This window comes from Chinchilla lanigera, unplaced genomic scaffold (genome assembly GCF_000276665.1).
Source record: "Chinchilla lanigera isolate Chin_1 unplaced genomic scaffold, ChiLan1.0 scaffold00154, whole genome shotgun sequence".
In the NCBI taxonomy this organism is placed as follows: Eukaryota; Metazoa; Chordata; class Mammalia; order Rodentia; family Chinchillidae; genus Chinchilla; species Chinchilla lanigera.
In genome coordinates this window covers 357,664-369,512 of record NW_004955555.1, presented here as the reverse complement: position 1 = coordinate 369,512, position 11,849 = coordinate 357,664, and the positions used below count along the sequence as shown (strand labels likewise).

Here is an 11,849-nt window from a genome sequence, read left to right as displayed (position 1 = left end):
ATTTAGCTCAGCGGCAAAAGCGCCTGCCTGGCAAGCGCAAGGTCGTGAGTTCGGTTCCCGGTACCGGAGAAAAACCAAAAAAAAAAAAAAAGGAACTATGTAGCCCAAGCTGGCCTTGAACTCACGGCCATCCTCCTGCCTCAGCATCCTGTGTGCTGGGATACCTAATGAGCTCAAGGCCCACCGGAGCTACCTAGTGAAACCCAGTCGTAAGCAAACAAACAGAGAGGCGGGAGAGGGGAGATGAGTTTATTGATACACTAAAAGAGACAGTGGACGAGCTGGGTGTGGTGGTGAACCCCTGTAATCCCAGCACCTGGGAGGCTGAGACAGGATTACCAAGAGTTCAAGGTCAGCCTGGGCTCCATAGTGAGACTGTGTCTTCAAAGTAAATAAATAAAAGAAAAGGGACAGTGGGCGAGTTCCAAGAAAGACTTGCGGACATCAGGGTGAGAGATTAAGGTTTTTTATAATGTATTGAAGACATGGGGAAAAGTAGCAAATGGAGACATCTTTGATATGCGTTTCCGCAATTCTTATTCCTTGTTAATATTCCGGGAACATCTGCATTGTAACTAAAATTGTGCATCAAAGTTGCAAATCAAGCCGGGTGTGATGGCACAAGCCTGTGATCCCAGCCCTGGGGAGACTGAGGCAGGAGAACCGCTGCGAGTTCGAGGCCAGCCTAAACTTCACAGTGAGATTCTGTTTCAAAAAAGAAAAAGAGAGCCGGGCGTGGTGGCGCATGCCTGTAATCCCAGCACTGGGGAGGATGAGGCAGGAGGATCGTTTCGAGTTCGAGGCCAGCTTGGGCTACAAAATGAGTTTAAGGCCAGCCTGAACTGCATAGCGAGACCCTGTCTCAAAAAGACCAAAAAAAAAAAAAAGAGTTGCAAATCGACAAGCTCGTGTATTCTGGTCTCACAGAAATGCCTTTCGTTTAGATAAAAATATCTACATACATTAACTATTTGAGATGGATCAGGGCTCATTTGGAGGGATGAATAGGTCTTATATTTTATCTAGTGTTGTTTCTGACCAGTTTAGTGCAATGCTTTATGACTGCAGAGAAATTGTGTTGCCGAGAGGCTTAAACTTTTGTCACCAGAAGGAGAATTTGGGTGAAGCCAAGGAATGAATTTAGGGAAAATTAAAGAAATTAAGTTTAAGAAGTTTGAGGTGGTACACACCTGTAATCCCAGCACTCAGATGGAGACAGATTGGTGGCAAGTTTGAAGTAAGCCTGAACTACACAGCAGACCTTGTCTCAAACAAATAAACAAGGAAAATCTGGGGGAAATGAGAATGAATTTGGTTAAAGCAAAGAATTTGGGGGCAAATGAAGAGGAGACTCGGAAAAGAGACTGAAGAATTTGGGGGCTTTTCCTGGAAGCACCCTGCTCCATTTTCGAGTCCTCCCCTTAGATTTTGTTTTCAGGTTTATGGTTCTTTCAAAGAGTACTGTCCATAGTATTCATTATTTATATTAAATAAATTTAAAGGAAGGGGCTGCTGGGAGTGTCACTCAGCAGTAGAGCATTTGTCTGTCACACACAAGGCCCTGGGTTTGACCATCAGCACCAACTACCAAAAAACTCAATAATATTCAGAATTATATTTGGGAAGAAGGAAATGGCTCACTCAGAAAGACCCCAGAGAAAATTGAATAAAACTAAGGGCCAAATTTGTGGGAAATTAAATTAGATAATGGAAGTTTTGAGAGAAAAATCAGGATTTGGAAAAATTAGAGGAAGAATTTGGTTTGGGTTGTTTTTTGTTGTTTTGGGGGGTTTTTGGTACCAGGAGTTGAACTCAGGACCTTGCGTTTATCAGGCAGGCACTGTGCCACTGAGCTATATTCCTGGCCCTCAAGAATTTGGGAAAACCAGGCCAGGAATATAGCTCAGTGGCACAGCGCCTTGCTTGGCGAGCGGTAGGGTCCTGAATTCGATGCCCAGTACCAAAAAGAAAAGAATTTGGGAAAACCAAGAATGTTTGGCTAAATCAAAGAGGAATTTAGGATTAAGAAGAAACCTAATAACCCCTGGGCAAATTATGGGGAAATTTTTGGAATCCCAAAGACAGAATTTGGCAGTCTTGTTTGGTGCTCAGGGTCTGGCGCATACCAAGCAGGTGCTCCACCCCTGAGCTACTGCCCAGCCCAGAGTTCGGAGGTTTTATTTTATTTTTTGAAACAGGGTCCCGCTTTGTAGTTCAGGCTCACCTTGAACTCACTACATAGCCCAGGCTGGCCTCATACTTGATCCTCGTGCCTCAGCCTCCCAAGTGCTGGGATCACAGGTGTGTACCACCATGTCCAGCTAGAGATTCCAAAAGAATTTGGCAGGAAGCAGGGGAGTGAGGTTAATGGAACGGGAACTGAGGGGATCCAGCTCCAGAATCAGTCCTTTCTCCTCCTCCTCCCCAGTTCCCACGCCTGGTACCTCCAAAATGGAACGGGGGTAGGAGAGGCTTCCGTGATCTGAGTGGAGTGGTGACCCCAGAGGGCAATCAGAGGAAGAGAAGGACGCTGCTGCAGTTCCTGTCTGACCATTTCTACGATGTGGAGTTTCTCAGGGAATACTTGCTCCGGAAGCAGATGCAGAAGGTGCACCTGGAAAATGGGTAAGAACCTGAGGTCTGCAAGACCCTGTGGAGACTCTGCCAGAGCCCTGCTCCTGCCTTGCCACTCTTGGGCAGCACTGTGGCTTTTACTGCCAGGCTTGCTAAGTCTTGCATCTTAGTCCCCAGCTCACAAGGGCTGCGGCTTACATAGGGGCCTGCTGCCACCAGCCCCACCTGGGGGAAGGCTTGCATCTTAGATCTAATGTGGCTGAAAGCAAACCTGCATTTGTCCCTACAAAGTCTACTCACTCTCAAGCTTTCCCCATCCTAGGAACAGGGACCACTGCCCACCCAGTTGTGAAGGTATCCTTCCTGCTGGGCATAGTGGTGCATGCCTATAATCCCAGCGCTCAGGAGGCTGAGGCAGGAGGATCACTGGGAGTTTGAGATCAACTTGGGTTACATAGTGAGTTCAAGGCCACCCTGAACTACATAGTGAGACCCTATCTCAAAAATAAATAGATACTATAAATAAAGGAATCCTCTGTAATTCCTCTCCAGGTTTCTCAGCCTATATCCTGTTAATCAGTTCTAGAATATTAGTATGACCACTGTCACCACCTTTATTAACCCTGCTCTGCACCCCTCTATCTTAAAGTTATATTACCATAGTAATCTCCTGATCTTGTACTTCCTGTTCTCTACTACAGTCAACAAAGCAGCTGGCGGATTCTTAACAAAGTAAAATAGAGGGGCCAGGGTCTAACTCAGTGGTAGAGCACTTGCTTAGCATGATTGAAGTCCAGAGTTTAAACCCAGCACCACTAAAAAATAAAGAAAATTTTGGACAGGCACAGTGGCACCCATAATCCCAGCTTTCTGGGAAGCTAAGGCAGGAAGTTTGGAAGTTTTAGCCCAACCTAGGCAACTTAGCAACTTAGTGAAATCCTGACTCTAAATAAATAAATAAGGGCTGAAGATGCACCCAGCCAGCACTGCAGTATTCCCAACGAAAGTAAAATAGTAAACAGTGCAGCTCTGCTTAAAGCCTCTGATTATGCCGGGTGTGGTGGCGCACACCTATAATCCCAGCACTTGGAGGCTGAAGCAGGAGGATCCTTTCGAGTTTGAGTTCGACACCAGTCTGGGCTACAAAGTGAGCTCAAGGCCAGCCTGAACTGCAAAGCGAGACCCTGTCTCAAAAAGACCAAAAAAAAAAACCATAACAAAATCCTCTGATTGCAAGTAGAATAAGAGGTGCTCTCCAGGTCCTGAAATCTGGCCCCCCCACTGAGCCCTGAACCCCCTACCAGGCCTGCCCCTCCCCTCCACCGGCACAGCACCCCACCGATGTGGCCTTCTTTTTTTTTTAAGACAGGGTCTTGCTATGCAGTTCAGGCTGGCCTTGTGCTCACTTTGTAGCCCAGGCTGGTCTCGAATTCGCAATGATCCTCCTGCCTCAGCCTCCCAAGTGCTGAGATTACAGGCGTGCGCCACCATGCCCAGCTCGATGTGACCTTCCTAATTCAAGGCTCTGAACCTCTGACCTGGCAGCTCCTTGCCATCAAGTCTAAATCTCACTTCACAGAAGCATTTTTGAATGTGAAATTGAATTAGCCTCGTCATCCTGCCACTCCCACTCAGCTTTCTTGTGGAACTGGTAGCTTGCAGTTTGCAGTTGTTTCCTGGCTTGTTATTTGCCTCCGTGTCATATGGCTCAACAGGGGCAGAGACAGTTGCCTGTCACGGTCACTGCTGTGTGTACAGTGCGCAGCAAACGCCTATTCACAGGCATTCAGTAAAGATGGGCAGCCAGGCCCACCCACACATCTGCCTGTGGCCCTGGACTCTGCCCTCAGCAGCACTGGGGCCTGGGGAGGGGTGTGGTGTTCCATGGCCTCATCTTCTCTGTGTTTTTCTTGGCAGATCCTACGTTCGCGTCCAGGACACACATGGCCCAGATATTGCAGGAGCCTACTTCATCCTGAGGCATGGAGGAGCAGTCAAGTACGACAGCAGAGGTTTCTGATAACAGGGTGGGGGGCGCACGTGTTTGGGACCAGCCTCGGCCGTCCCACAGGCTTCCCTGTGATCCCCCATCTCTGCCACTGAATGGGGCAGGAGACCTGTTCCTGGACTTCTGTCATCTATAAAATGTAATGGTAAATTGTAGCGAGCTATAAAGTTTGCTGTAAAAACTGGGATTTTCATTCTAAACACAGACCTAGCGTAGCATATATGGTCAGTAAAAGTAGCCAGGAATAGTGGTGCGTACCTGTGGTCCCAGCTACTTGGGAGGCTGAAGCAGGGGGATTGCTTGAGCCCAGGAATTCAAGGCCAGTGTGGGCAATACAATGGAACCCTGTCTCAAAAAATATTTTTTGCCTTTATTTTCCCCTTTTTCCTTCTTGCAATTCTCTTTCTTGGCTTTCTCCCCCTTTATTTTTCCCTTCTATTCAGAAAGACACAACCCCCACAGGTTTTACCTGCCCCTGGAGTTTGTTCCAATTAAAACTCCCACCCCAGTTGAGCGTCTTCTGCCAGCAGCCTCCTCAGAACAGGACGGGGTGTGACAAGGCCTATCGCTGTTGGCCATGGACAAGGCCATGTGCACCTAGCTCTTTGCTCTTAAGTTATCAATAATCTCTCAGACGCTCTGTCTCCGTGTGCGATGGGATTGTCACGGTGGCATACACGTAGTGCCCCCAGCCGGCCGATGTACCCTGTCCTAGGGGCTGGGACGGTGCTTGCAGGTGGAAGGCTGGGGAGGGACAGGCACCTGCTGGCACCCCCTCCTGCCCTCCCTCCCTCCCTTCTCCAGGTTTCGAGATAAGGAGTGGGTCAGGTCAGATGGGTGGAAGCGTTTCATTGCTGAGGTCTCCAAGTTCCAGGCGGTGCCCGTGGAGGCCATCGATGCCAGCGGCTGTGCCATCAACTACCATGGCCTAGGCAACCTCTGTGAGAGGGCTTGGGGGTGGGGCGGGAAGCCTCCGACTTCCCCTTTGGTGGTGGCTCCAGAAAGGTCTTCATGGGATCACCCTGTCCTCCTGCAGTGTCCCTGAAGGAGCTCCAGTCCCTGTCACTGCAGCGCTGTCCTCATGTGGATGACTGGTGCCTCAGTCGCCTCTACCCGCTGGGCGGCTCGCTGCAGGAGCTCTCGCTGGCCGGCTGCCCCCGGATCACGGAACGGGGCCTCGCCTGCCTCCACCACCTCCCGTGAGAACACAGGGCAGCCTGGGCCCCAGGGCCCCTCCCACCCAGCACGGGTGCCGGCGGGTGGGGGCTGCTGTTGGGCAGCTGCTGCCTCCTTCCTCCTTCCTCCTTCCCAGCTGCAGGGCAGATGAAAGTCAGTGAGAATGAATGACTCCTGGTTTTTCTTTGTTTCAGTGAAGACTCCACAGTACACACTGTTGCAGAACAGCAGAAGCTAGAGGCACATATTTGTAACTCAAGTGGCTTTCATCTTAGCTATAGATTTTACTTTGGAGCTGGGGATGTAGCTCAGTGGTAGAACACTTGCCTACCATACATGAGACCCTGGCTTGCATCCCCAGCATCCCCTCTCAAAAAAAAACTTAGGAAGCTAGGGTCTGTAATTAAGGGCCAGACCCTCTACACACTCACATGCACGTGCACACATGCATGTGCAAGAGGCCACTGTTCTTACGTCAGCCTTCTGCCCTCCTTGCCCCTCGCAGAAACCTCCGCAGACTGGACATCTCCGACCTCCCCGCCGTGGACTTCCCAGGCCTCACGCAGATCCTGGTGGAGGAGATGCTGCCCAACTGTGAGGTTGTGGGGACTGACTGGGCCCAGGGCCTGAGGCAGGGGCCAGAGCAGCAGCCTCAGCACACAGCTGGCCCCGCCCCTGCCCAGCCTCTGGCCCGAGAGTCGCGGCGACCCCTGTGGAGTGTCTGATGGCTGCCTACTCTTTGCCTTCCGAGGTGGGGTTCATTCAGCATTGGTCTTGGGGGCTGGGACAGCATGAGGCTTGGGGGCTGGACAGCGAAGGACAGCATGAGGCTGGGGTCTTAACTGCTGGCTGCCCATGGCTGGCAGCCCTCTCCATACCCCTCGTCCCCTGCCTCTGGAGCTGTCTGTCGGTGGGACAAGGAGCTGCACTCCCCTCCATGCTTCTCCACACCGTCCAAGATCCCAGGGACCCCGACAGACCCGAGGTGCTGCTGGCACTTCGCAGCAGCGGCTTCTCCCCGTGCAGGAGTGGCCAGCTCACTTCCACCTGTCCTCCATCTTTCGCCCTTGCTCTCTAAATGCCAGTAGCACCCCAACTCCCATGGTGTGGCCGGTTACTGATTTATTAGATTTCACTTTCAAATTCAACATTTTTCTGCTGCTCTCTGGAAACAGAGCTGGGGCTTTGGACTTACTTCCTTTGCCAGCCAAGGATGCTGGGGACCTATGCCAGGACAAAGGCGTTGTGCTTTGTGCCCGTGCACCCTAGCTTCCCCAGGTTTGGGCTCCAGGGCATGTGGCTTCCCCAGCACAGGTCCTGGAGAGGCTCGTGGTCCCATGGCCCCTGCATGAGGCTCCCCAGCAACCCAGCTGGATTTCCAGCCACTTCTGAGGCATTTACCAATAAACTCTTGGGATTCTAGTCCACTGTTGAATAACCCTCTATATTAAAATTTCCGTTGCATTACTGTGTGGCTTTCTCTCTTCATTGGCTCTAGACTGATCCAGAACTTGTACCTGGAGTGCACCAGGACTCGGTCTCCTGAGATGGAATTGGGGGTGGTTTGGGTGCACCCCTGGGCTCCAGCACAGTCCAGGACAGTGGGAGGCCGGCAGTCCCCGCTATGCAGTGGCACTGCAGCCCAGCTGTGGCTGATCTTGAGGTGCCAGCTGAAGTACATGACTCAGAGCCCCCGAGAGCCCTGTGCCCAGCAGCTGTGGCAGGAGAGACACTTCTAAAGACCAGGGTGTTGGGTGGATTCTTGGGGGTGCTCGTAAGTGCCTACGGATAGACAGTGACAAGCTGGAGTCTGTCCAGCCGCAATCTGAGAACTAATAGCACCAGAAGTTCTTTGGAATAGAGTCATCTGGCTGGATCCAGAGTAAACAGAAGACCTCAAACCCCCCGAGTTAGGCTGAGCATCCCTTCTCAGTGCCAGGGGCGTCCCAGCCTGCTGTTCTTCCACACCTTGTGAGGATCACTTCACCTTTAGAGGAGGCACGTGTTCTTCAGACTCAAGCATGCCCTGCTGCCACCAGGCCCATAAATACCCGGGAACGGAGGCCAATAGGACTCAGGAGGGAGAAACTTACTATAAGAACAAGGAGACTGTAAACTAATATGTAGACAGAACCCTGGGAAATACGTGCAGGAGTGGATGGAACACTAGCTCAGGCCAAATTCACTGGATGGGTGTGATTACTAGACATTCCAGATTTAACAACTTGCCATGTGCATCTGGGGGTGATTTTAACAGTTACTCGGTTGGCTGACTGCAACCTGGACCCAACAGCAGTCTACAGTTGAAGAGTCCAAGGGACCAGAAGTGCCCTGGCACACTACAGATGCAGGAATCCAGAGGCTTAATCAGGGAGACAGAGCACCATGATTAATCACTTTCAGTCTGCACATCCACTCACCCACCGGTTACGTGTGATCCACAAATCTTAGTACGGATCCCTCCTTACTCAATCTCACAGTGTAATCTCTTTTTTTCTTTTGGGTGGTGGTACTAGGATTGAACCCAGGGGCACTTTCCACTGAGCTCCATCCCCAGCCCTTTTTCATCCCCAACTCTCCCCTACCCCGTTTTTTTGTTTTGTTTTTTTTAAAAAACTCAATCTCCCTAAGTTGCCCAGGCTGAACTTGAATTTGTGATCCTCCTGCTTCACTTCCCTAGTGCTAGGATTACAGGCGTGCACCACATTACTCTTTGGGTTGAACGTTCCCTGTTCCAGTTGCTGTGTGGTTTCTCTCTCCTGACTGGACCCAGACTGACACGAACAGTCCCCTGAGAGACTTCCCAAGGCCCAAGGAGGGACAGTACTACCCTGGCCCAGAGCCTCTGTACCCACGCAGGAAGTGAGATGGGCCAGGAGAGCTCACCCTGACCCTTTCCCTGGCCCTGGGGTGAGGCAGGCTCAGCCCTGCCAGTCCCTGGCTGTCCTCCCCACTCTAGCTTTCATTCCATCAGCATTCACCAACCACTTCTTCCCCACTGGCTTCTTCCATCTGTTCCCATGGGCTCCATTATTCAGACTTGGAAAGCAGAAATCCGGGCTGGATGGATAAGCTGCAGCTGACAGGCTGGGCTCCCGACATGATCTGGACAGTCCCTCTCCAAACCAGGTGGGGTGAAGGGGGTCGGTTCTGGCTCAGTGGGCCGCCCAAGTCACACCCCAGGTCCCAGGAGGTCCCAACCTGTGGGTCTCCCCAGGCAGCTGGTGCAGCCCCAACAGAGGCAGCCCCGGGAGGGTAGGGAAGTAAACACAGGCAGACGCCCTCTCCACTCCCAGGGGGCTGGAGAGAGCTACCGGAGTCTGAGCGAGGGGTGGGGCCCAGCGGAACCACAGCCCCGGCCGGGAGCCCCAGCTCGGGGACTTCCGGTGTGGCCCCCAACGTTATTGCCCTCCTTTCGGTTCCCCTTCGCCTAACCCTTAGGCTCTCTCCGGTCAGGATGGGGGTTCTGACTCCCTCCACCTGCCTTTCCGTCTCCGGCCCTGAGCTCCGTGGGCTGCCCGTTCACGCCTCCCGTCCCACCCCTCCACTGGCAGCCGGGTCCTCTCGGCTGTCCCCTCCCGGTTCAGCCCCTTTCCCTCCTCTCTTCGTGGTGCCTCCCCCAGTTCTCCGCGCTGTCTCTCCCTCTCGGATGTCCCAGCTTCGCGCCCCTATCCTGCCTCTGGGCAGCAACCGCAAGCAAACATCCCTATCTCTGGCAGCCGATCCAGCCCCACTCAGCACATTCACGCCTCCTGGCTGTGGCCGCGCGCCAGCCCCTCAGCCTCCAGCCCCGTCCTTCCTCCGTGGGGCTCGGCCTCTCCCTGGTCACTTTGACACCAGGCAGCATGGCTCAGGCCCTGCCTCGGCCTCACCCTCCCTCAGGCTCTTCCCCAGGTCCCCGGACCGTCCTCGTCTGTGCGGTGGCCACCCCTCACCTCTCCCGCTGTCTCTGGAGAAAACCAGTCCTAACACGCCGCGCCCGCCCCGCTCCCAGGTCGGCCTCCCTCCCCCCAGCCCGGCCCCGCCCCGGCCCTCTCGGCCCCTGGGGCCCTCCCGCCCGCGCTCCTGCCCGCCCCTCTGGACTGGCAGCCGGGCTGGGCTGGCAGCTTGCGACGGGAGGGAGCCGAGGCAGGGCCTGAGCAGAGGCCCGGCGGCGCCGGAGCTGGGAGCTGGCGGGAGCCGGACCCAGAGGTACTACAAAGCGGATCCCTGACCGTCCAGACCTTAGGGTGGGGCTGCTGGGAGTGGGGGTGGGCTGGGTTTCCAGGAAGCCAAAGGAGCTCACCTTGTGAGCTGGGGATCAGTGATCCCGATTCCTGGGGAGCAGGATGAATGGGGAGAGGAGGTGGCAAGAATGGCGGTGGGGTAAAGTGCAATAGGCGGACCTTCTGGGCTTCTGGGAAGGTGGATAAAGAATGGGATAGGAATGGGGGCTCCTTGGGTCCTGGGGGAGGGGGCTGCTTGGGGCATGGAACTGAGAGCAGCGTTTCTGGGGGAAGCTGAGGCTGCAGGAGTGAGGCTGCACGCTGGGGTCCGGCGGGGCCCTCCAAGGCCCACCCGCACCGCACCTCAAAGCCCTCCCTGGCTCCCTCGCAGCTCCCCCGGCAGCCCCCTCCCTGGGCCAGGTCATGCGCTGCTCCAAGTGTCTGCTCTGCCTGTCAGCACTGCTCACGCTCCTGGGCCTCAAAGTGTACATCGAGTGGACCTCGGAGTCCCGGGTCAAGGCGTACCCACAACCCCGGGGCACCCTGCCAGACCCCACCGCCGCCAGTGCCGAGCCCACCCTGCCCGCCAACCTCTCCGCTCGCCTGGGCCAAACTAGCCTGCTCCCCTCAGCTTACTGGAACCAGCAGCAGTGGCGGCTGGGGACCCTGCCCAGTGAGGGCCCTGAGACAGGAGGCTGCCAGGCGTGGGGTACCGCCGCCGCCGCCGAGATCCCTGACTTTGCCTCCTACCCTGAAGACCTCCGCCACTTCTTGCTGTCAGCCGCCTGCCGGAGCTTCCCGCAGTGGCTGCCTGCAGGTGAAGACAGCCAGGTGGCCAGCTGCTCCGACACTGATGTCCCCTACTTACTGCTGGCTGTCAAGTCGGAACCAGGACGTTTTGCACAACGCCAGGCTGTAAGGGAGACGTGGGGCGGCGCAGCTCCTGGGATCAGGCTGCTCTTCTTGCTGGGATCCCCAGTGGGCAAGGGGGGACCTGACCTACGCGCACTGGTGACCTGGGAGAGCCGTCGCTACAGTGACCTGCTGCTGTGGGACTTCCTTGATGTCCTCTATAACCAAACACTCAAAGACCTGCTGCTACTGACCTGGGTGGGTCACCACTGCCCTGATGTGAATTTCGTCCTGCAAGTTCAGGATGACGCCTTTGTGCACATCCCTGCCCTGCTGGGCCACCTGCGGGCCCTGCCACCCACCTGGGCAAGAAGCCTCTATCTAGGCGAGGTCTTTACCCAGGCCAAGCCTCTCCGGAAGCCTGGAGGGCCCTTCTACGTGCCTGGATCCTTCTTTGAAGGTGACTACCCAGCCTATGCAAGTGGAGGCGGCTACGTCATCGCGGGGCGCCTGGCTCCCTGGCTACTGCAGGCAGCAGCCCGTGTGGCCCCCTTTCCTTTTGGTGACGTCTACACTGGCCTCTGCTTCCGTGCTCTGGGCCTGGTACCCCGGGGCCACTCAGGCTTCCTCACAGCCTGGCCAGCAGACCACACCATGGAGCCCTGCGTTCTTCGAGACCTGCTGCTTGTACGACCCCTCAGCCCCCAGGACACCATCCGGCTCTGGAAACAACTTCGGAGCCCCAAGCTCAAGTGCTGACCTTCATGGGTAGTCGGGGGAGGCAGGCCGGGGCCCCTGACGTCTGCCTGCCCAGCCCCTCCCTCCAGGCCTGGATGGAGGGCGGGGGTCCTAGAACAGGACTGCAAGAGCACCTCCTGAGCCCTCTCTGGGGAGGGACAGGGCAGACAGGACAAAACAGCAGACTGTTTCAGTCTTGTTTTGTTTTTGAAAAACATGCACTTCCCACTGTGAGGCCTGGAGTTGTTTTTGTGTCTGTGGGGCTCTGGAGTGGTACTGAGAGGGCTCAGCTGTGC

At 54.8% G+C, this 11,849-nt stretch overlaps 2 protein-coding genes across 3 annotated transcripts in view; both read left to right on the top strand.

Annotated features, from left to right (window-relative positions):
- Atp5sl (ATP5S-like) overlaps nucleotides 1-7,226 on the top strand; it is a 7,990-nt gene extending 764 nt beyond the window's left edge. Inside the window, exons 2-7 of one of the 2 annotated variants that reach the window (XM_005412352.2) lie at nucleotides 2,429-2,625; nucleotides 4,492-4,572; nucleotides 5,387-5,523; nucleotides 5,619-5,781; nucleotides 6,264-6,509; nucleotides 6,625-7,226. In XM_005412352.2, coding sequence (XP_005412409.2) covers nucleotides 2,429-2,625; nucleotides 4,492-4,572; nucleotides 5,387-5,523; nucleotides 5,619-5,781; nucleotides 6,264-6,483 — 798 coding nt within the window. In that variant the 3' untranslated portion in view covers nucleotides 6,484-6,509; nucleotides 6,625-7,226. Of the gene's footprint in view, nucleotides 1-2,428; nucleotides 2,626-4,491; nucleotides 4,573-5,386; nucleotides 5,524-5,618; nucleotides 5,782-6,263 lie in introns of both variants that reach the window. The other variant, XM_013508782.1, reaches the window with a different exon arrangement.
- Nucleotides 7,227-9,817: 2,591 nt separating this feature from the next.
- B3gnt8 (UDP-GlcNAc:betaGal beta-1,3-N-acetylglucosaminyltransferase 8) lies at nucleotides 9,818-11,787 on the top strand. Its single transcript, XM_005412350.2, has 2 exons — nucleotides 9,818-9,949; nucleotides 10,355-11,787. Exon 2 carries the CDS (start codon nucleotides 10,387-10,389, stop codon nucleotides 11,572-11,574), a length of 1,188 nt encoding a protein of 395 aa, XP_005412407.1. The 5' UTR covers nucleotides 9,818-9,949; nucleotides 10,355-10,386; the 3' UTR covers nucleotides 11,575-11,787.
- Nucleotides 11,788-11,849: the final 62 nt, after the last annotated feature.